The following is a 22735-nucleotide window of genomic DNA, read 5'->3' as shown; positions in this document are numbered from 1 at the left end:
AAATTGTTGCAGGATCACATCATGGCTTCTATTCTTTGGACATGTAATACCAACAATAAAAAACCCGGAGTGGATAAATTACATCTATTATAAACAGCCCCAAAAAATGAATTCTGTTCATCTGGATGTTTTCAGTGGGAGAAATGTTTTGTCACTCATCCAACTGCCTTCTTCAGTCTCAGCTGACTGCAGGTTTCCAACCTTGTAAACATCTGCATAATGACTGAAACCAGCAGCACTGACGGAACAATGGGCTGGGAGGTCAGTTTATGATCATTAATATGCAAATTCTCAAGACCACTGAACAACGCTCACTGATCAACGGCCATGAGTCTCATTCACAGAGAGCTGAATGGCTGCAATCACAGCATGTAAGATGGTGACAGATGGACCCTTAGGCCATCTCTGAATGGAGGATGGGGCCTTTCTCTTTTCACGTAAATGGCCTCCCTTGACTCCGCCCTCAAACCAGCGTTCCTCCCTGTCCAGAAAAGGAAAAAGGATAAAGTTTAAAGTAAAAGTATAATGTTGCACTTGGGGAACTATGAGTATCACTAACATGGCTGACAAAAAGGTCCAACAGATTGTGTCTGCTGCTGATTCTTCTTTTGTGGGAGTTTATGGTATCAGCAGCTTTGTTCATGGTAGTTACGTGTAGAAAAACACTGGCTGTAACTTTGACCTATGCATGCTTACATGCATGACAGACACGAGAAGGAAAGCAGGCTGTGTGGCGAGCGTTGCAGGTGGAACCATGGCTCCAGCACAGAAATAGAAAGATCTTCCTTAACAGCATTAAGCTGCCGCTCAGATTTACTGAAGGTGCTGAAACACGACTCCAGATCGTTCCGACGCCCCGCTTATGTGCCAATTACAAATGATGATGGCAGCTCCACCAAACACAGTGAAATTCTACACCAGTTTTCATCCAGCCAGTCCAGGGTCACAGTGAGCCTACAGGCTGCGAGAGGCCGGGTACACCCGGGACAGACTGACGGTCCAGGGTCACACGGCTAACACAGAGACAGACAAACCACTTTTCATTAGTGTCTTTATTAATTAAATATATTACCAACTTCTGTTTAAATGATTTACATTGCCGTGCAGTATTGTACAGCAGTGATGTTTCTGAGGTGATTTAAATGAAACTGTTGAACATCTGTCAGCCCCATGACGAACAGATGTCTGTGTGTTTCTACTTTGCAGCGAGTTTTTGTTGAATGTCTTTGTATCGCAGGAGCTCCTCATCAGAAACTGATGACTTGAAGTTTTCTAAAGCAGTGGAGAAATCCTCAGTAGAGAGGAGGACAGGAGAGTCTTCAGAGTCTAGACCTGACAGGGAGAGAGGAAGGGATGCAGAGGGTAAAAGGTTTGAAGGGAGAAGAGCAGACAAGTCGCGCCGATCTCACCGCCTGTTCAAAAGTTTAAAGATGTGGAACAGGGATCTTTTTGCATCATTTTTGTCAGACCAGCAGAATCAGCTGTTAACGGGCACAACTTTCAGCTGGCAGACTGCAGCTGCACTCAGACTTTTCTATACATATAGTCCATCAGTGTTTACTACAAATAACAAGCACAGAAAGAGGAACAGGAAGTGTATCTTTTGTGATCACATTTTTGTTGTTTTTACACAAATCAAATTGTTAAATGTTGTCATTGTGTTACTTAAATTTGTAAGTCTTAGTTCAAGCAGCATGATCAAAGACATTCTTTTGTTTCTGTTGACCTCCCCAGCCTGTGGGTGGGGGAGGCTGTAGTGTTTCATTACAGGGACACATCCTATGTGAGGGTTCTGTTTCTTATTTAGTGAGGATGTTTTACTTCCTGCCTTTATGACCTCACCTGTGTTTGTGTTTTGTGAGACTGTTAGAGGGGTTAAGCCATACACGGGGGGGAGATTAGCCTTTGGTGAGCAGGAAGTCACACAAACGCACCCCCAAAACACGCACCCCCAAAACACGCACCCACACACACACACACACACACACACACACACACACACACACCCAAAACACACACACACACACACACACACACACACACACACACACACACACACAATTTTAACCTTTTGTGACCATAGGGGGATTTTACAATGGGTGCTGCTTGTGTGCACTGTAACTGTTTTCAATAAAAGGCGGCAAGAGGAGGTCGGGGTTGAAGTCGTCTGTGGTTGGATTCAGAGACACCGACCGGGGCTTCCCAAAGAGCTCATCGCACAGTTAGGTGGTGTTTCGATGAGGTGTAGTGTACGGAGCAGTCCCTGCTTCACAGTCAGGGAGAGTAAAGCCTACGTGATTCACCTCAGATTTCGTGGAACAAACAACTAGACACAAAACTGAAGTCAATTCTTGAGTTGGATTTATGTCTTAATGATAGGTGGGTAAACACTAGGATTTAACAGGCAGCAGCAATCTACTATTGCTATTGTTGTTTGACCACGCTTGCAAAGACTCTGTTAATAATCTATACAGTGTATGATCCATCAGAGCACATATAACAAGTTTAAAGCCTGAGAGGCCCAGCAGTACTAGCTGACCACAAATCAGTTTGAGTTTTTGCACAGCTATTCTACCACCGTTGTCAGCCCAACAATTTGAACTGTAGATTACAATGGAAAATCTCACAACCCCATTACACTTATCAGCAGCAGAAGAATGAACAGTTGACTGGAAAACCCTGTTAGAAGGACAAGACCTGCAAAAACAATAGAAATGTCAACATATTACAGAGAGCAGACGGGGAGAGCCCTGTGTATAACTCTTCTGGAGCAAAGAGAAAAACCAGCTTCAGACAAATCTGCTAATGCAACTGTGCTAAAAGGGACTTCCTTCCCTCGAGATCCGGTTAAAAAGTGACAGAGAAGGTCTGAGTAAACAAATCAACAGTAATAACGATAAAATCTGCATTATTTATTACTTTCCCAAAAATGAAAGTTAAGTTCATGGGTAAAGGCAACAACAGGTTAGAAGATATAATTAAAATAAAAATGAAATCAGAAAGAAAAGACCGTTATCACAGTGACAGACCAAACCAATAGTTCCACAATCTTGGGAATAAACTTCCCCAAGAAAGTAATTGGGTCACTTCCCTCGACTGACTCCATGAGATTTGGGATCCTGACATTGTGTTGTCTTCATCAGCCCTCCAAATATATCACCAACCATTTGTTCAACCCTCTTGGTTCTCACTCGGGATAAACCTTTTTGATGATCTATTCAACGCCCAAGGCCTTCGTTCATTTCAGGACTTAAGGACACGTTTTTCTTCTTACTTCGTGTATCTGCAGCTCAGATCAGCTTTAAAAGCATATGGTGTCCCCTGGGACTCTCCTCTTCCCTCTCATCCCATGCTGGAATGGATCTTGCCTAACTCTGGCAGACCTTCTGTTTCCAAATTCTACAACAAATTAGCTGAACAGGGTATAAAGCCCCTGCCCATTGAATCTATTTGGGTCAGGGAACTGGGAGGACTACAGGTTAATGTAGACTGGGATACAGTGTGGTCTAATCTGAGTTTGACTTCTAAGAACCTGGCGCATCAATTGAAAACCATACACAGAACATACATTACACCCTGTAGGAGGTTCCAGATGAAACTACAGGCTACGTATCACTGTCACATCTGCAATGATTCGTCACCAGGCTCGTTCTTGCACGTTTTGGGACGGTCCTGTTGTATCCAATTTTTGGGTCTTTGTGAACTCTGTGTTATCTGAGGTGCTGGAAGTTTTTTTATATTCCCAATCCTGGTCTTTGTCTCCTTATGATACCTCTGAAATCTCCTTAAAACAAATAAAATGCAAAATGTTGTTCGCTGGATTCACATCCTCTTCCTCCTGGAACAGGCAATAACTGGTTTTGACTTTGTGTTTGTTCTTTGCTGTCCCTATGCCTTGTGACCAATGTTTGCTTTGCTACTGCAGTTTACAGTTGTGCTGTATATGTCTGTACCCCCCCTCCCCGTTTTAAATCAATAAAATGTTGATCACAAAAAAAAATGTTAATAATTTACATATAATACTCTAGATCAGATTTCTAATCCCTACACCTAACCAAGGAAGCTAAGAGTAAAATATTTGTGACAAAAGGCCGAAACACCCTGTGAAGTTGAGGCACACAGCTGACAATGTGTCCCCCTGAAAAAGCTTCGGGCTGCCTTTCCTCATAGTAGTCATCGCTTAAGCAATGCATCATCAGGGATTGTAACATCTAGTCCTTTCAATGAATCAGAATGAATCAGGTTTCCTCACCGTCACTGATGAGAGAGATCTTCCTCTTGATGGCTGCCATCGTGGCATCTGAACAAAGAGCGTATAGGTCAGCACCGGTCATGTGAGCAGGGCAGCAGTCCACCACCTCTTGGAGATTCACAGCAGGGTCTAACTGAAATCTGGAACCAAGAAAAAGCTCATTTTAAAAGATGAAGTTAAAGTATAGTACTTACCATTTAAATGGACTGATGCTACGTAAACACAAATTTCTCATGCTCATAATTTCATAATTTTACTTTAATCCGATGACAGGTTCTCTGTACTGAAGCTGTGAAGACCAAAGTATTTAATGAAACATATCAGAATGAAAAATGTTGGAGAAAAAAAGCTCGATGGCTGTTTTTTGTGCCTAGCTTTTTGCAGCTTGTGTAAAGGCCCGGCCTTCGCAGGAAGTGCTGTTCTTACTTTCTGAGGATGGCCTGAAAAACCTGCAGCTGGGAAACACGATCCTCATTGATTCCCATGTAGACCAGCTTATCAAACCTAAGAAGACAAAGTCCAGGAGAGGTTCAGACACACACTGAAATCAGAGAAATCTGTCTAATTGATTCCAAATGAAACATAATGTTATATCTATAACTGCTGTTCCCCGAAGGAGAGGAACGAGGTACAACATGGGGCTGTTCGATGTAACGATATATATCGGATGACGATATAAAAACGTCTGTCGTTTCATTTTACGCTATCGTTTGTTTCGTGGTGTCGCACGTGACACGCTAGTGACACGATCCTGTTTAGACTTTTCAAAATAAACTGAATCACGTGAAAGATGCAGAGAGTTTATGAATGAGAAGCAAAAAGAGCCGTCAGGTGCTAAAAAATAAACCTTAGACTCAAACGTTAGAACAGGCTTTTCCCCGCAGCACGCCGTGTAATAAATACTCAAAGAAACGGCGCCGTTACAACTTATGACTAAAAATGTATCGTTTCATGCATCGTTAAAACACTCGCCTCCAGCTACAGGACGCGCAGCTGGAAACACTTCACACAAGTCGAGCTGCCCGAGGTTCACAGGATTTACAGAAAATGTTACATGTTTGTGATTTATATCGTTATTGGGACGATAGACGTCTTAATATCAGGATATGAGATTTTGGTCATATCGCACAGCCCTAGTACAATACATAAGTATTTGATATTACGCTCCCACGTGCCCTGGCTGAAGAAACCTTTATTCACACCTTTAAAGCGGATGGCCCGCGATGACATGCGCACGGCCCCGCCTACATATATACCCCGTGTCATCACAGTCATCCATCAGTTCGATAGTCGCTCTTCACCGAGCCAAGCTGTGCGGCAGGGCAATGTTGTGTTGTACCTCGTTCCTCTCCTTCAGGGAACAGAAGTTGCCCTAGGATGATATCTAAAACTGCAGGACACCGGCCCTCAAGGCCTGATGTTGCCCACCCCTGGTTTAGACCAGAGGTGTGGACTCGAGTCACATGACTTGGACTCGAGTCAGAAATTTTATGACTTTAGACTTGAAAAAATGTTCTAAGACTTGTGACTTGACTTGAAAAAATGTTCTAAGACTTGTGACTTGACTTGGACTTTTACACTAATGACCTGGGACTTGAATTGGACTTCAAATTCAAATTCAAATTTTATTTGTCACGTACACAGTCATACACAGTACGATATGCAGTGAAATGCTTGGACAACTGCTCGTGACCTAAAGAAAACAAAAAAGGAAAAGGCTATGAATAAGATAGGAAATAAATATGAAAAATTAAAAAGGGTAAATTTAACTAGGAAGGAATAAAATATAAATTAAGGTTAAAAATGAAATAACTGTACAACACAAATTAGAATGAAGGGTAAATTTAACTGGGAGAATAAGATAAAATATATAAATTAAAGTTGAAAATAAAATAACTGTACAACAAAATACACAATATAGAACTATATAAGAATGTATGAAGAAATATAAATATAAATAAATATATACACAATAACAGCAGCTGTACAAGTATTAACCGGAAATGAAGAATATAGTGACCAGTGTTGTGCAAAACCAAAGTCCAGAAAGTCCAGTGTGTGTGTAAGAACCATATGTGTGGGTCAGTACTGTGTGGTGGTGTGATTGAGAGACCGTATCGCCTGCGGGAAGAAGCTCCTCCTCAGTCTCTTGAACTTGAACCGGTTTACTTGAAAAGACTTGATATTTTACCCCAAATATAAAATTTAACATGCATATTATATAGAGATTGAAAATGTGACGTCATTCACGGGTAGAACCGCAAAGGATTCTGGGAACTCGTGGCAAGCGGTACTAGCGCACGCAGGCTTTCAATTGAAATCAGTTACACAGCGATAAAAAGAAACACAAAAATGTCAAGAAGCTGTTGTATTATTAACTGCAATAGCCGGTCGCATGACAGCCACGGGAAGCCGACGGGTAAAGAGATCGGTTGTTATCGGATTACGTCGTTGAAGAGAAATTGTTCGAGCCGTGTTTCCGAAGTAACAAAGACGCGACGGATGGCCTGGATTGCAGCCATTCAAAGATCAAATATAACGTCCCAGAACACTCCAGCTCACAGGTTAGTCTGCTCCAAGCATTTACACAAAGGTCAGTGTTTTTTAGTAGTTAATACGTCATTTTCATAACATAATTGGTGATATAGGTTACAAGCAAGTCTGGCGCTGAACAGAAATTGTCGCGCTATGCTCCTTTATTTATTGTGCATAAATAGTGAATTGTCCTGACACAATATTGCGTTTCGCCTCTGTTATTATGGTACATTGACAAAAACATATACTTTTATTCACAGGATAAAACAGTTGTTTTGTATCACTAATTGCCCAGTACGATTACAGCATACAGTATTATTGTCACTGCTACATTTCTGTGATGCTACCAGAAATTATTTCCACTACTAATTAATTACCGTTGAGCTCAAAGATTATATTAATAAACGGTTAACGAATCTGTATTTATGAAGACGATTTGTGAGACTGGTAAACTTATGATACGTACGATGGTCTTTCGTTCTACACGGTGCATTTCAAGGTCCTGCACCCATCCGGCGGTAAACTGTACCTGGGCTTGTTGCAGTGACGTTGAGCATGTGTTGAGAAAAACACAGATTTAAAAATTACATGGTCTAATATTTACATTTAGCATAACTGCAACATTATTTTTTCGTTGTTTTTTTTAAAGACTCGAAAGGACTTGAAATTCAAAGTTTCAGACTTGTGACTTTACTTGGACTTTTACACCAGTGACTTGAGACTCGACTCTGACTTGCCTGACATTACTTGAGACTTGACTTGAGACTTGAGGATAAAGACTTGAGACTTACTTGAGACTTGCAAAACAATGACTTGGTCCCACCTCTGGTTTAGACAGAGCCCCCCTTAGCGAAGCAGACAAACACTGGTCACATTAACGCATGTTTTGAGTGGACCAAATGTAGGTACATAGCACACGCACCGGACAAAAAGAAAGCATCCTTCTCTGCTCCTCAGACGCAAGAGGAGGGGAGCAAAAGCTCAGCCACTCAATGTCCATAGAGCTAGAAGCTGCAGGAATGACCGTGGGAAAATGGGCAGCATTCGGGCACAATCAGGAGAGAACTGTGTGCAGGAGGGATGCACAGGCAGACGATGAAGGTCACCCACTCGCTTTGCCAAAGCGAGAAGCATATTATATAATATTTCATATCCAAGACCTAATGGGTTCAAAAAAGGGGGCGCTCCAGCACCAAAGACAAGTCCCCTGCAGGGACACTGTACTTAAACTTTATTGTCATGACACATGTACAAATACAGGGTATCGAAATAAATTCTGCATCTAATCAGAAGTGCAAGAGCAGTAGGTGCAATAAGAGCAGATTAACCTAACCACAGGTCTCAGCCGGCAAACCCCTTTTAAAGAACGTATGGCGAGGGCATGTGCACCTGGTGTCACCCTGTCAAAGTCAATATGACAAGCAGATATAGCTACTAAATAAACCTTAACTGTAGAAAATGAAAGGGCCTCATCCAGCAGCTCCTGCAGGAATGTCAACACATCCACAACAGAGCACTGGAATTGGAGAGTGTGGCAGTCTCGCTCCAAGGCCTGCTATTTGTGAGGGTACCAGCCTCTAGTGGACGCTGCGGTAGCAATCAAGATTGACCAGGTAAGCATGAAGGCACCACAGATCCGGGTGTGGGTGAATCACAGGTGAGAGGAGGTCCCTGTGGAGAGGAAGCTGCCAAGGACTCACTGCCAGCAGACCAATTATCTCTGCATACCATGACCTTGTGGGCCACCAAGGGGCCACTAGAATCAGAGAAAGACACTGGTGAGGCTCTCTCTAGAACTGGAGATATCGAGAGGAATGCATACAGGAGCACGTCTGGCCATTGGTGCGCTTGCACGTCCATGCCCAAGGGTGCAATGTGGTCAATTATGGAGAAGAACAGGGGGCAGTGAGTGTTTACCCTGGAGGCAAAATGATTGGTGCAATTTGCGCCTTGCCAAACAGATCCCAAATCTGGGCCACTATCAAAAGGGTGGAACCTCCATTCCCTCACCAGAGGACCCCCTGTGGAGAGAAGGTCTGGCCCCAGGTTCAAATGGCCCATAACATAAGCGGCTCTCAGAGACATAAAACGAACACTGCACCATAACAGTAGAGAGTAAGACAGATTCAACAGGGGAAGGGAGCGTCTTCCTCCCTCCCTGTTTATGTAAGAGACCTCTGTTGATTTGTTTGCACTGACTAGGACATGCTGGCCCCTCAGAACTGGACAGAAATGAGCTCCCATTTATGCATATCATCACCGGCCATCTGCCGGTCGCAGCAGATGGCCCCGCCCCTCCCTGAGCCTGGTTCTGCTGGAGGTTTCTTCCTGTTAAAAGGGAGTTTTTCCTTCCCACTGTCACCAAAGTGCTGGTCATAGGGGGTCATATGATTGTTGGGTTTTTCTCTGTATGTATTATTGTAGGGTCTACCTTACAATATAAAGCGCCTTGAGGAGACTGTTGTTGTGATTTGGCGCTGTGTAAATAAAATTGAATTGAATTAAAATGCTTGAGAGCCAAGAACACTGCTAGCAGCTCTTAGTGGTTGATGCACAGATCACACTGGGCTGTGGTCCAGATCCCTCTCACTGATGTGCCCTCACACAGTGCTCCCCACCCCCTTAGGGAAGCATCTGTGGACACCACCTTGTGAAACAATACCCTGATGCAGCACCCCAGCTCCCTACAGGACCAAGAGCTAGCATGCAAGATGCAGCACTGAAACGCTCTCATCTTTAACAATTCAAGTGGCACTACAGTGATCATAGAGTAAATCAGCAATGAAATGCAGCTGACAAACGTGCACAGCTGGAAAGCAAGCATATTTCCAAACCGAGGAAAGAAATGTGCTGACTCTGAACTAGCAAGCTCTTTGAAAGTTCACAGAGAAACCCAGTGCCTGAATATTTGACAGAACCAGAGGCAGCTGTGTCGCCACCTACTCTCTGGAGCAAGCTACAAGAGCCCAGTCATCTACATAAGCTAAGATGCAAATGCCTCCCTCTCTGAGGAATGCCAATGCTGCCTCGGCACATTTTGTGAAAGTGCGAGGAGCGAGAGACAACCGGAATGGCAGCGCCAGGTATTCATAGCCTACGCCCTCGAATCCAACCTCAGAAACTGCCTGTGGTTCGGGTGTATAGCCACATGAAAATAAGCATCTATTAGATCAGTTGGTTTGAAACAATCTTCCAGGCCGACTGCATTCAAAAGCTGATTGTTAGCATCTTCAACTTGTACCTTTGTAAATATTTGTTCAAGACTCGCAGGGTGAGGTCCCAGCGGGCTGTCATCAGGAACCAGCAATCTGAGCTCCTGGTACATCCGGAACATAGTGACGGAGCTCATGACTCGGATGAAGCCGGGGCCCCAGACTCAGATTGGAGAGGGTCATGGAGTGCGACAACCGTATGTCCCAGCACTTTCCCCACAAACACCACCTGTCTTTCCAGCCTCGAGCGCCGGAGCTAGTGACAAAATAACAGGCTTCGGCTCCATCAATGCTCTCATAGCGTGGACAATCTCAAGGCAGACGGGGCACGCATCGTGCTGGTCCCTGTCGTGCAAAGAGAAACCGCACCCCTGAGGACAGGGGCAAACAGAAGATTTCTGCCTTGCTTGCTTTGATTTGGTGTCCATTCCAAAACGCTAAGGAAAACTCGAACTTATCGCTCCACGGGCATCCTATGCACCAACTGTGCATTGGAGGCCAACACCAACAGGGGCAGTTAAGCTAACTTCAAGGCGGCAGACAACAGAGCTAAATAGAAGGGGGAGGATGCTTATGTGTTGTGCCGAGTGAAACCACTGAAAGGGAACCAGAATTGCTTTATTGAAGAAGTCTTGAATCTAGGAATTGCAAACAAAAACTCATCAACTAAGCAGCAAGGTAATTCTGTGGTTCATTAAGAACTGATTTGTTTTTGGAGCCAGCACAACACCCTGTGAAGTGATGTAAACATAACTGTGTGTGAGTGAGTGAGAGCGCTGACCTGCCAGGTCTGAGCAGTGACTGGTCCAGCAGGTCTGGACGATTTGTGGCTCCGATTACAAAAACCCCACCAGATGAGTGCAGCGCATCAAGCTCAGCCAACAGCTGAGACACAACTCTGTACAAGAAGGCAAGTAAAATTTATCGATGGTACAAGAGCTGAGCACAGTAAATTATGTCTCTCAGTAGGGCTGCCACAAACGATTGTTTTGATAGTCACCGATTATTTTTGCGATTAGTCAACTAATCAGATCATCATCATCCATTGGACGTAAAACGTACAGCTTATTGCACCAGCAGCATCTGCTCTTATATAACTATCATTAGCTTACAGCTTTAAGTGTTTATGGTCAGTGCTAACTAAAAATAAAGACAAGATGATAGTTTATTAAATTTTGATGAAGTTTGCAGATTGTTTCGGTGAAGTTTAATAAACTCCTTGCTATCTAAAATATAACAGGACACCGGAGTAAATTCTGGAGCATCTCACACTTCTGATAATCAGCTGTCTGCTTGACGTTTATTCAGCTGTGTAAAAACTATAACTTTAATCTCAGCCAAACCGATTTACTCAGGAACAAATAAAATACTAAAAAAAGCCAAACAATAACATTTTTAAGTTATCTAAGTGACTCATATATCATGTTTAACCTGAGTAGCGAAAGACGGCGGTGGGTTTGAAAACAGCCGGTGTCACTAGAGCCGGTGTTCTCACGGCTCTAGTGAGCCTAGCCCCCGGCTAGCTATCGAGCTAGTGGGTAACAGAGGTCTCCGAAAACGTCGGAGCGCTTTTGAAAATATGCGGTGTCCTGATAAACTGAGCAGATATTTGAGGTTTACACAGCTACATTCTCGCCTGAAAATATGTTAAATGTTTATTTTGTGACCCAGAAAGAATAATAAGAGTAATATTAAAACTAACTAGCTGCCGCCATTGTTGGAAACTGAGCAGGGCTGCGCTATGAATTCTGGGACACAGTTTCTTCTTCTTTGGTGTTTAACGGCAGCTGGCATCCTTGTACATGCAGTGCTGCCATCTTCTGTTTCAGTCTGTTATTACACTCTTAAATCCTACTACTTATTCCTGCTTTTGGGATCTTACAAAGCTTCAAACGACGCGTCGACTATTAAATCAGTCGTCGACGATTTTGATAGCCGACGTAATCGTGACTAGTCGACCAATCGTGGCAGCCCTCTCTCTCAGTCAAGGTGCCATAGTGCTTCCCAATAATGAAAAAGATTCATTTCTTTTGAACAAAAAAAAAAGAAAGAAAAAGAAAAATCAGAAACAACAAATATTATAAATAATCAAACAAAATAAAAATGAAGGCGTGCACACACCTGTCCATCACCCCTCCAGAGTCTCCACTGCGCCCTCTGCTGGGAGCCAGAGAGTCTAGCTCGTCAAAGAAGATGACGCAGGGAGCTGCTGAGCGTGCTCTGTGGAAAACTGATGGCAATCCACATCACGTACAAAAATATAACATTTACTTAAAAATGTGTTCCAATTTAACTCTGGGTGATACGTTTCTGGGAACAAGAATATTATTCACTGTAAATGCAGCAAAACAAAAAAGAACAAACAGGAAGAGACGACAGTTTGTTTGTTTTTTACAGTGAGCCATTTTAAAAAATAAACTTCAATTTTTTCGGTAATGGCTTAAAGAAGGAGCGGCACTGTCCAGGCACTCTGCCATGTTAAAATGAAACAATGTTCCAAGACAAACAATAATGTGGCTTTATAGTAACTCGGTGAGTTTTCAGTCTCAGACGTTAGCTTGAAACTAACAACATTACCAAAACAAATATGGTTGAATGTAAAGACTAAGAAACACCTTCTCTGATGTTTTCTTCACTCTGACCCACGTACATGTTGATGAGCTCTGGACCTTTGACACTAAAAGACAGAAGTAACAGTGTCAGTGAACAAATGCTGATTCTTTCCAGCGTGACGCCTTTCTGCCTGTTTCATTCCTATGAAGTGGAACGAAATCTACCTGAGGAAAGTCATGGAGCACTCAGTAGCCACAGCTTTGGCCAACAGAGTCTTTCCTGTCCCTGGTGGTCCACACAGCAGGATTCCAGTCCGGTTCAGATCCAGAGACAAGAGCTGAGGACACTGCAAAGGAAGCTGAACCGTGTCTAGGATCTCCTTCTTCACATGCTGGAGACCGCCGACATCCTCCCAGCGCACATTAGGTATCTACTCACAACACGGACACAAAGGACAACAACGTGGTGAAACAAGAAACAGCTGCTTCTTTCCAATTTATTAAGCTGCACCTGTGACACACACACACAGTATCTATACAACAGGAGTGACTTAAACACAACTCTCCACTCTCACTGTAAACAAACAACCCGATGACACACAGAAGTCTTTACTGTTATATTCACTTTTTTGTAAATAATGAATATTATGTTTACACAAACAAAGATCACTGCCTGTTGTGTCAGTTCATTTTTCCAAACATGGACTTGAATTTCTAAAAACGGAGTAAAGGTTATTCCGCCGCTTTGGTCGGCTCCACCACAGTCTGCCACAGACAACCATTCATGCACAACAACTTGTGTGTGTGTGGCCTTATTAGGGGCACTAACAACAACGACAGCAAAAATGGAAATATAACGGTCTTTTAGTCTTTGGTCACCTTCGGGGCCCCGATGGCCTTGGACAGGATGTCCTGCAGGATCTCCAGAGCAGAGGTGAAGTCCTGGTTCAGGATGGTCACTCCGCTGGAGCACAGATCCTCCTGCTGCCGAGCACCACTGCACAAACAACAATAAAGACGGAACTACAGGCTGTTCAGTGAGACGATCAAGTATTCACACAACAACAGTGGGCGGTAACCTACAGCATAGAACAGCCGTATTTAAGACACAGACAACAGGATACGTAAGAGGCAAAAATTTACAAAGCAGCACTGTACCAACTGTTGTCTCCACAGTTCTTTAAGCACGAGGTATGCAGGGGTGAGGGAGATATGGTGCTGTGGAGAAGAAGCTCTCTGAGGGTTCTACACCAGGGGTGGGGAACTCCAGGCCTCGAGAGCCGGTGTCCTCAGCATGTCCTCAAGTTCTCCAGAGGCCTGGCAATGAACTAATCATGTGATTCAGGTGTGTTGACCCAGGGTGAGATCTAAAACCTGCGGCCCTCGACGCCTGGAGTCCCCCACCCCGGTCTACACCTTTTTCCAGGAGGCAGAAGGATGTTCAGTCGAGACCTGAGAGGGGAGCATTCAAGCTTTCCATACTGAATTAGAGCTTCAGACACAAAAACCAAGAAGCTGAGAGCACCGAGCTTCAGCGTTTAAAAACCCCACCACCTCGCTGTTTCCAGGACCACAACCTTCAAAACCAACATGTTTCAGAGACTCGGTTATAGACTACAGGTGATGAAGTATGACACATTTGATCTGGACTAGAAGGTAATCTTGTCCTGTAAGACATAGTTATTCTCACCAGCTGTGGATCAACCTCCTGTAGGCAGCTCTACCAGCCTCAACCAGCAAAGCACTGAGGTCCCCCAACACGAAACCCTGTGGAGCAGAGGAAGAACATGTGGACTGAAACAGGAACCACACTCGGGAAGGGCAACCAGCATCCAAATCCAGCCAGCTGTGGCAACTCCTGAACACGGGAGCAGCTAGAAGAAGCTTTTTGGCTTCATGGTTAGAAACAACCTGAAGCCTCCCCCAGAGTAGCTTTACAGATTTGGACCAACACAGCTGCCTAACATGTTGTCACCTGAACGCCTGAGCTTTAACAGTTCATTCTGCCCCAGTGGTGGTGTGAGTAGAGTCGATGTCATTACTCACTGTGGTGAGTCTGGAGAGGTTCTCCAAGTTGACGTCCTTCCCTAAGTGCAGGTCTCTGCTCAGGCTGGACAGCATGGCACGCCGCTGCTCTTCAGTTGGACTCTCTATTGCTACCTGATGGACAAACGCTGCCATGATGCCTGCAGGCAAATCTCGAACTTTGCAGACAGTTGCCACCATCACCACACTGAAAGATAACCAGAGACATTTGATTATATTCTGAGCCGTGGCTCACACAGGAGACTTCCAGTTTGACTAACAACACTTCAAGTCTCTGCTGCTCGGAAGCAGAGCCGAGTGAAAGTGCAGCTGTTGGTGTGGCGCCGAGTCATACTCTGCGCTCCTGTAGTGGTGCGTGGTTTACAGGTAGGGGAGGTAATAAAAGGAAAGCTCATTTCATCAACATGATCACCTACTCGATGAGCTAGACCAGTGTATTGAATGAGGGTTAGAGGCAGTCACTGACCTGGTGGGGGCGCAGCTGAGCAGCTGGCAGAGCTTTGCCTGGACCCTGCAGTCGCTCTCGGCAGCCCCTCGTGATCTGAGGACGAGCTGCAGGTTCCTGAGCAGCAGAACGCAGGGCTGCAGGGCCTCGGCCCTCTGAAACACTGACGCCAGCTTTACCTCAGAGGCTGCAGGACTGTCAGCGCACAGGCTCACACAGTCTACCTGCAAACGAGGAACAACAGCAGCCAAACAATACGTTGCCTTTTATTTAAAGACAAAATATTCTCCTGCAGAGAGGAATCATGAAGAATGTGCTGGTGTCTAATTATCTTATCACTCTAAACCTTGAGCACAGCTGTTGTACCTTCAGCAGGTGGAGGTTTAGTCTGCCACTTGCTGCCCTCACTGCTGCCATCTTTCCACTTCCTGCAGCACCGTGAAGGAGGACCGTGCAACCAGACAGAGAGCTGCTGCGAGCAGACATGCAGCCAACATCAGCAGTGTGCCATCATGCATCCCTCTGTTACTGAACTAGGTTTGTTTATGTGAACTTCAAGCTCAGGTCCTATTGAGTTGTATTTTTCACTGCCTGATGTTGTAAATCGGAGCAGACAGGTCGGTTACCTGTGCTGCAGGTGAGGCAGGATGGTGTCGATGAGGAGCTCCACAGTCTTGTTAAGGCCTGGAGGAGACAGAGCTGCTCCCTCCACGAGAGAACATGGGACGGGGCTGTTTATAGATGTTCCCTGAGGAGATGGGGGAAGCTGTCAGAGCAACAACGCTGACTAACAACAGCTTAGATTTAGAAAAGACTGCACTGTGAGCAGGATCCCTGCAAACAAACAGTCTCATTTACTCGCTGTGATAAATCAACAGTGCCTGCAACCCTGTTACCCCCGAGATAAGGCAGTGCAGGCACAGAGGACGTGAAAGACACACACACGAACGAGGGGCAAAAATAATAACAAAATGAGAAGGAAAGAAAAACTACAAAGACAGGAAACATGCCAACAAAACACTGAAGATGGAAATGAGATCAAATAAAGAAAAAGTGCATCTATTGTGAGTCAGGGCTCCCCTGAGCTAGCGCCCTCAGACACAGCTAAGCTGCTGTCTGACACTTTGGGAAAAGCCTTCATTGGACAGACAGGAAGGCAGGGACACAGGGAGGGAAGCGGGTCGGACTCCAACCCAGTGAGCTAAAAATGGGTTTATTCAACGGTTTAAGTAAAGCATTGAGATCAGCTGGCTGACATGGTCACTAAACCATATCAGAAGAAAGCTTTTACAGGATGTGTTACACTGAGGTATTCACCAGCTTCACAGCATTCAGCTGCATCTGAGCAGACAGTCCAACCCTGTGCACTTCAAAATGAATGGTACACAGACGGATTCTTATAGAGCGCTTTTCTACTCTCCCGGAGTCCTCAAATACAACACGCCGCATTCACACAATCACACCCATTCACTCTAAACTGAGTGCTTTCTAACTACATCCACACACATCCACACTCCAATCATCGGGGAGCAACTTGGGGTTAGTATCTTGCCCGAGGATACTTTGTGGAGCCAGGGATTGAACCACCAACTTTCCGATCAGTAGGCGACCTGCCCTACACCTCCTGAGCTACAGCCACCCATGAATGCTACTTGAACCAGTAGTCACACAATCATTCATGAACACCAGTAACCCAGTTTCACTGGCAGCGTATCCAAAATAAGTGTTGAACACATCACCAACTAAACGGATGTGTAGAAGTGCTGCTGCATGAAATTTTCAACAAATGTCGACAACTACTAATTAAATCCACACATGCAAAGAAATCAAACCATAGATGTCCATAAATGCCACAGGGACACAGTACTGAACACATGAAGAAAGGGAGCTGCAAACAGGCGCCAGCTGAACCCGATCAGTAATCAGAAAGCAACACTCAGTGCACATATCAGCGGGTTCAGTCCCAACTGATAGCCTATAAAAAGGTGTGTCATTACCAAAGTGTCACACAAGAAACGATCGTACTTCACAGCCTTATTGTTGCAAACATACTGATGGCATCGCTTACAGAAGAATTTCTAAACTGCTGGAGACCAGAACATCAGCTCCCCGTGAACTGGCCTCGACCAGCTGCTGCCCTCAGGATTTCAGACAGAGTGAAAAGAATTACTGAGAGTTGTCCGAGGGGCCGACATGTGCAGAGCTACAGAAAGGCTTAGGACCAGCAGGTGCATCAGTGCACTCAACCACCCTGACCTGCATGTGCGCTTACCACACAGGACTCCATAGCTGCAGACAAAGCGTGTTTTAAGTTTGCTGAAGAACATTTAGACGAGCCTGTGAAACACTGGTCTGGTCAGATGAGGCCAAAATCAAAGTCTCTGGATCCAACAACATACCGCATGTTTGGAGCGCACAGAGGAAATGAAATAAAGAAGAATGACTGAGGTTAGCGGTCACTGCTCACCATATAGAGCGAGGTACGCTGTCTGCTGGCCAAGTAAGCTCCTCCTCCTTCTTCTCTTCCTGCAGATGAGCATACCTTCTGCACCCTGAAGAACAGCACCGGACACCTGAAGACGTTCAGAGGACACATTTTTCACTGAACAGTCAGACAGTGATGCAGTGCATTAGCTACGGCAGTAAACAGTTTCTAACTGCAGCGTCTCTGGAGCCCTCCAAAGAACACACAGCATCCTCCACTGCACCAAAGAATAAAACAGTTAAATGTGGATTTTTAAACATTAGTTTTCTCTCTTCTGAGCTTTGTTGATTTACTCTTACAGCAATCTGATGATTATGATGGCCTAAACGAATCCACACATTAACAGTCTGGGTCTTTGGTTGCTTAATAAGCTGTAGTAGGAGATTGCAGCCACTCCTGCTCCTCAGCCTGTGTGCCGACGAGAATTCAGAATTCAATTGAATTTATCTGATTTCTCAGGATTTTTCGGCCTATTGTTTAGAGCTCAGCTCAGACAAAATGATTATTGTGGATGATTCCAACATTAATTTAGAAACTTACAGCCTGAGAGTGGTTTTTGAGTGTAGAGTACGCTTGGGGAGTGTGATCGTGTGTACAGCGTCTCTTTATGTCTGTCTCCACGTTGGTTGAGTGTGGAGTGAGTGCATATGAGAGCATGAGGGGGGGAATGGATGTTTGTATCTGTGTGTGCCTGTATGTCTGTGTCTATATGTCAGGTTGGGTATCAGGCGCCACCTCTCTGGGGACACCTCAGGCCCTCCAAGGTTTGGAGGCCTATCTCCCCCCACCACCACTTCCCCTGCCGGTGGCGGACTCCCTCAGGTGTCGGTGCGTTGGTGGTTCTTTGTGTCTGGGGGTGGGCGTCCAGGTACACACCGGCTCACTCCTTGGCGGCCGCTTATCGGGGCCTGGAACCTGGGGCTCGCTCGGACCACTTCGGAGGTGGGGTGCCCCCGGCCTCTCAGCCTGGGGCTCGGTCACTCAGGCACGGCTGGCGGCCGGCGGAGCTCACGGGCGCGTCACTGCAACTCCCCCTGGCTTCTGCTCCGCGGCTGCTGAGTGAGCCCTCATCTGGGACTCTCCTCAGCTCTTTCTGGGACAGTGGCACGGCTGCCCCTCTGTTGGTCTTCCTTGGTCTCTTGTGTTCTGGGGGCCTCTGGATGTCTGGAGTTTTGATCTCCTCCATACCTGCTTCACACCCTGGAGGACGGGGCTGTGGCCCCCCCCACACCCTCTAGCAGATCATTACATGGAGAAACCTTTGGAATACAAGCGCGCTGATCCACACAGGTATGCACACATGGGTGTTCACTGCTCGTAGACCCAAATTACACCCTTCTTGGCTGCTACCTCGAAGCACATCTGTCCTGCGTGCTGCACAACAACATTGAATATTTAGTATTTACTGCTGTTTACACTTAGCTAGATTAATGCGATGGTGTTGTGTTTAGTATGTTGCTTTGTTTTTTTTGCTTGTCTTCTATTCCTCTCTCAACAGGTGATCCAGGAGATTTTTATTTTTTTTCTCCCCCCCTTTCTCACTGTCCCTCTCCCCTTCTGTTTTTCCTTTCCTTCCTCTTTCTTTCTCCCTTTCCTATCCCTCACTCATGTCTGTCCCGTCTGTAACATCTGAAAATAAAATATAATAAATAATAAAAACAAAGATCGACCAAATGGACCAATACGGCAATGCCACGAAGATCCATTTGGCAAAGTAAATCCATTGGGTATCCTTGTTGGTCTTCAGACAACAATTCTGATGGCTAAAGAACCAAATGGGACAGGCGGCAAAAAAAAAAAAAAAAAAAAAAGAGAGTGGTTTTTGATCTATTAGGCTCAATTTGCTTCTCTATAAATGTAAATGAACCCAACCACCAATGTTCTGACATTTAACAGTATTCTCTGAGAAACCTCGTCTGATATTTCATTTATTAAAATGTTTGAATTATTTTTTCAAAAGTTTTTATCTTGAACAAAACAAGTGCTCCTAAGAAACACTGATCTGATTTAGGTAATGAGCATAAAGACTTGTCTTATTAACCAGTAATAAGCAGCACCTGTGGATCCCTTCAGGGGGGGTCTCGAGCAGGTCTGGATGGTTTCCAGCTGGAACGGTCAGAACGTCTCCTGGTGACACCAGCCTGAAACGAGCCCAGACAAACTGCTGGAGTAAAACAGTGCTGCTTTCTTTCTACATGTTAAGGACACTGTTTGGATGCATCAGTCAACCTGGGCGTGCAGAAATGTTGAGCCAGCAGGTTGTCATAGCAGCCCAGGTTGTTGTAGGATGGAGAGGTGACCAGCTGGATGTGGAGCTCGCTGGCATACGGTGGAGAAGCCGAGCGGCAGAACGTGTCAGAGCGACAACCACTGGGTTGTGGAGGAGGGGGGTCCCACCTCTGAGACCAGACGAGAGACAGAAACAAAAAAACCAAACACTGAAGGTTTGCTGATGGGATGAAACCTTTTTTTTTTGCTTCACAGCGAGAAGGTCCTGGGTTCAAATTCAGGATATTTATGGTGTGAAGTGCACAACACTGGATAACTTTAAGAAGAAGGATCAAAATCGTTTAACTGATCAAATATGAGTCTTCAACAAATATACAATGCCTGCTGGCGACAGTTTTTTCCTGTTGCACTGACACTTTATTTGAATGAATTTGGAATCCTGGAATAGAAGAAACTCTTCCAGATTAATGGATCATCAATCAGACCTGTACAAAAAGAGCAACTGGTGAACATTGGCACTAATGCAGTCCGTCAGACAGCTGATTCCTCTGTGAGCACCCGCTGAGCGTTAAAAATGTAAAGTCATTTAAAAACCTGATATTCGAATGTATGTGAAGAAACAGACTTGCTCACAGCTGTGCAGTAGTTTATTTATCCGACTCTGCTGGATCCAGCTGGTGGCTGTGCTTATAGTTTTCCAAACACGTTTCCAAGTCGAACATACTGTTTGTGGCCCATGTCTGGTAAGGGTGAGCAAAAGGTTAATGACAGGAAGCAAACCCTGATTGGTTCATACTCTTACCTACTTTTTTCTAAAGTGCGGACCAATTCGAGAACAACGGGCCCGTGGGCACAGACGTGTGACGACGGGGCAACCAAGAATAAAACTGATTTACTGGGAGTTACCGTGCACTTACTCTGAAAGTCAGCCTGGCTCTCTCAGTCTTGGATTAGTGTATGGGCTTACTGTTTAGGTGTTGTGTTCCTGACATGATTTAACTACCTCCTCACAGCAATGCACTCCTTGGCTGCAGCTGGTGACATTTCTTCTGCTCTGAAGACTCGCTGTGAGCTGGTGAGCTTCTCTACATTCAACTAGTTTGCTCATCGAGGCTACAGAGCAGAGCAAGGACGACTGCCACCAGGTGCAGTCCACCCACAGCACAAAACGCCCACTGTGCAGATGGCTAGCTAATCTGTTATCTGGTTACAGTTGCTCGTTTACTGAAATGTTTGCAGAGTGTGTTGAAGCACCTTCATCCTGAGCATAAAGCTGTTTACAGGGATCACTTCTCCTCCAGTCATGTTGAACCACAGAGGAGGTGATATGAGGCCCAGGTCGTCATGGCTCTGTAGTTCTGGACTTGGTGGCAGATCCATCACCACCACAGAGACCAGCCTCTCTCTGCAGATGCCCCCCGTGACATCGCCCTCTCCTGTGGGTCCTCTGGATTCGCCGAGCTTCGACAGCCGTACCCACTCCTGGTTGAAAAGCCCCAGTCTGAGAAGCAGCTGTTTGGTCACAAACACACAGCTGTGCAGGTCCACGGCTACCCCATATTGTTCTTTGAGCTCGAGCCATCGCTGGGTGTCCATTACCCGAACTTCCACTCTGCATAGCAGTGGACACGGGACACCTGGGAACCCAGAATCCAGCACGCTCCTGTTATCAAGCAGACATGGGCCAGCACAAAGGCCGTCAGCGTAATGAGCAAAGTCTGACACACAGAGTCTGAGTGGCCTGCAGGGTGGGGGGGTGACTGAATCCCAGCAATCTGTCAGAACCAGAGAGGTATCAGCTGTGATCCTGCCCTGTTTTACAGGACTGCACTCCAGCACCAGCAGCTCCAACAGCTGATGCTGCACCATGAACAGAAAACAGAAGCAAATCAGTCTGTATTCTCATACCTCCATCATATATTTATTTCAGAGCTGTAACAAGAAGCTGCTCAGTGGAAAATGATTCACTGCGATTATTAGAATCAGTGAATCGCTGAATTTAGAGCTTTGAACAAAACAAATAACATGCGTCTTTGTCTTCAGCTGCCACATAAACATCAGACTATCAAAGATCCAGATGAGCGCATTGTGTTTAAAATATTAAAGGGCGGGCGAGAGGGCCTCAAAATGATTTCACCAGAATTCTAACATTTACAAGTGTAAGTAAATAAAGGGCCTTTTCCATCCTCTTCTTACTAACATGACGTGTGAATCTAAAGCAACAAGCATCACAACACGAGTCAAACATAAAGCACGTTAGGCTAACATGCACTGTGGAAGTAACATAAACACGGGCACGTTTGTTGCTAGCTAAAACAAACATTATCAGTTGAAAACAGAAATGATGTTTACAGCTTTTCTTCACGGTGGGATTCTAAATCGATCTGACTCTGAACATCACCTGTCCTGGGTCTTCTCCCAGGATTGTATGTCGGGGGAGCAGCAGCGGGTCTCCTTGCCGAGCCAGCAGCCAATGTCCCGGGCGGCAGAGTTCCAGCAACCTGTCGGTGAACTGCTCCGATCCAGCCAGGCGGAGGCTCTGCCTGCTGCGGGCTCCAACTACGACTCTGTCCAGGCTGACGGGCTCCACAGCTCGGACGGTTCCGGTACCTCTGAACTGCTGGAGCCCGTGGTGCCGCAGGAAGAGCCGGCTGGCAAAGAGCCGAACCCGTGGCGCTGACTCCGTGTTGGCTGTAGGACAGGTCACTCCGTCGGCCGTCTCTTCTTCGGTAGTTTGCTGAACACGCAGTAAAATGCCCGTCCTGCCGGAGCTCTGAGGCCCCTGAGGAGTGAAGAGGACGGTCGGCGGATCCGTGTCATTTAGGAAGACACGGTCCAAGTGTGGTTTTAACATCAAAACATCCAGAGGACTGAGGTGAGACGGGAAAGTCTCCAAATAACTCAGCTCAACCTGAACCGCCATAACTAATCTTCTTCGGTCCCTCTGCTTCTTCTTCGTTTCTTCTTAATACTGCGACC

The 22735-nt window shown here is 45.5% G+C and overlaps 1 protein-coding gene across 3 annotated transcripts; it reads right to left on the bottom strand.

The window, feature by feature from the left end:
- Positions 1–1037: 1037 nt before the first annotated feature.
- Positions 1038–22708, bottom strand: pex6 (peroxisomal biogenesis factor 6). Of its 3 annotated transcripts, none has more exons than XM_085458415.1 (18): positions 22158–22708; positions 21011–21616; positions 19757–19926; positions 19585–19668; positions 17510–17615; positions 15669–15790; positions 15409–15514; positions 15064–15266; positions 14598–14784; positions 14242–14318; positions 13431–13548; positions 12777–12982; positions 12615–12676; positions 12121–12229; positions 10781–10897; positions 4679–4756; positions 4253–4392; positions 1038–1332 (listed from the first exon to the last, which is right to left on the bottom strand). In XM_085458415.1, the coding sequence occupies exons 1-18, from the start codon at positions 22677–22679 to the stop codon at positions 1196–1198; spliced, it is 3150 nt and encodes a 1049-aa protein (XP_085314541.1). In that variant the 5' UTR covers positions 22680–22708; the 3' UTR covers positions 1038–1195. The 3 variants fall into 3 exon arrangements, with proteins under 3 accessions (XP_085314541.1, XP_085314542.1, XP_085314543.1); XM_085458416.1 differs by having other exon boundaries at positions 15409–15511; XM_085458417.1 differs by lacking the exons at positions 1038–1332; positions 4253–4392; positions 4679–4756; positions 10781–10897 and having other exon boundaries at positions 12121–12309.
- Between the last annotated feature and the right edge of the window lie 27 nt (positions 22709–22735).

Source organism: Copadichromis virginalis, linkage group LG6, assembly GCF_057382275.1.
Source record: "Copadichromis virginalis isolate Kocher_CV1m ecotype Utaka linkage group LG6, C_Virginalis_male_GT1.1, whole genome shotgun sequence".
NCBI classification, from domain to species: Eukaryota; Metazoa; Chordata; class Actinopteri; order Cichliformes; family Cichlidae; genus Copadichromis; species Copadichromis virginalis.
The sequence above is the reverse complement of the archived record's forward strand: the minus strand, read 5'-3'. Positions and strand labels throughout refer to the sequence as shown.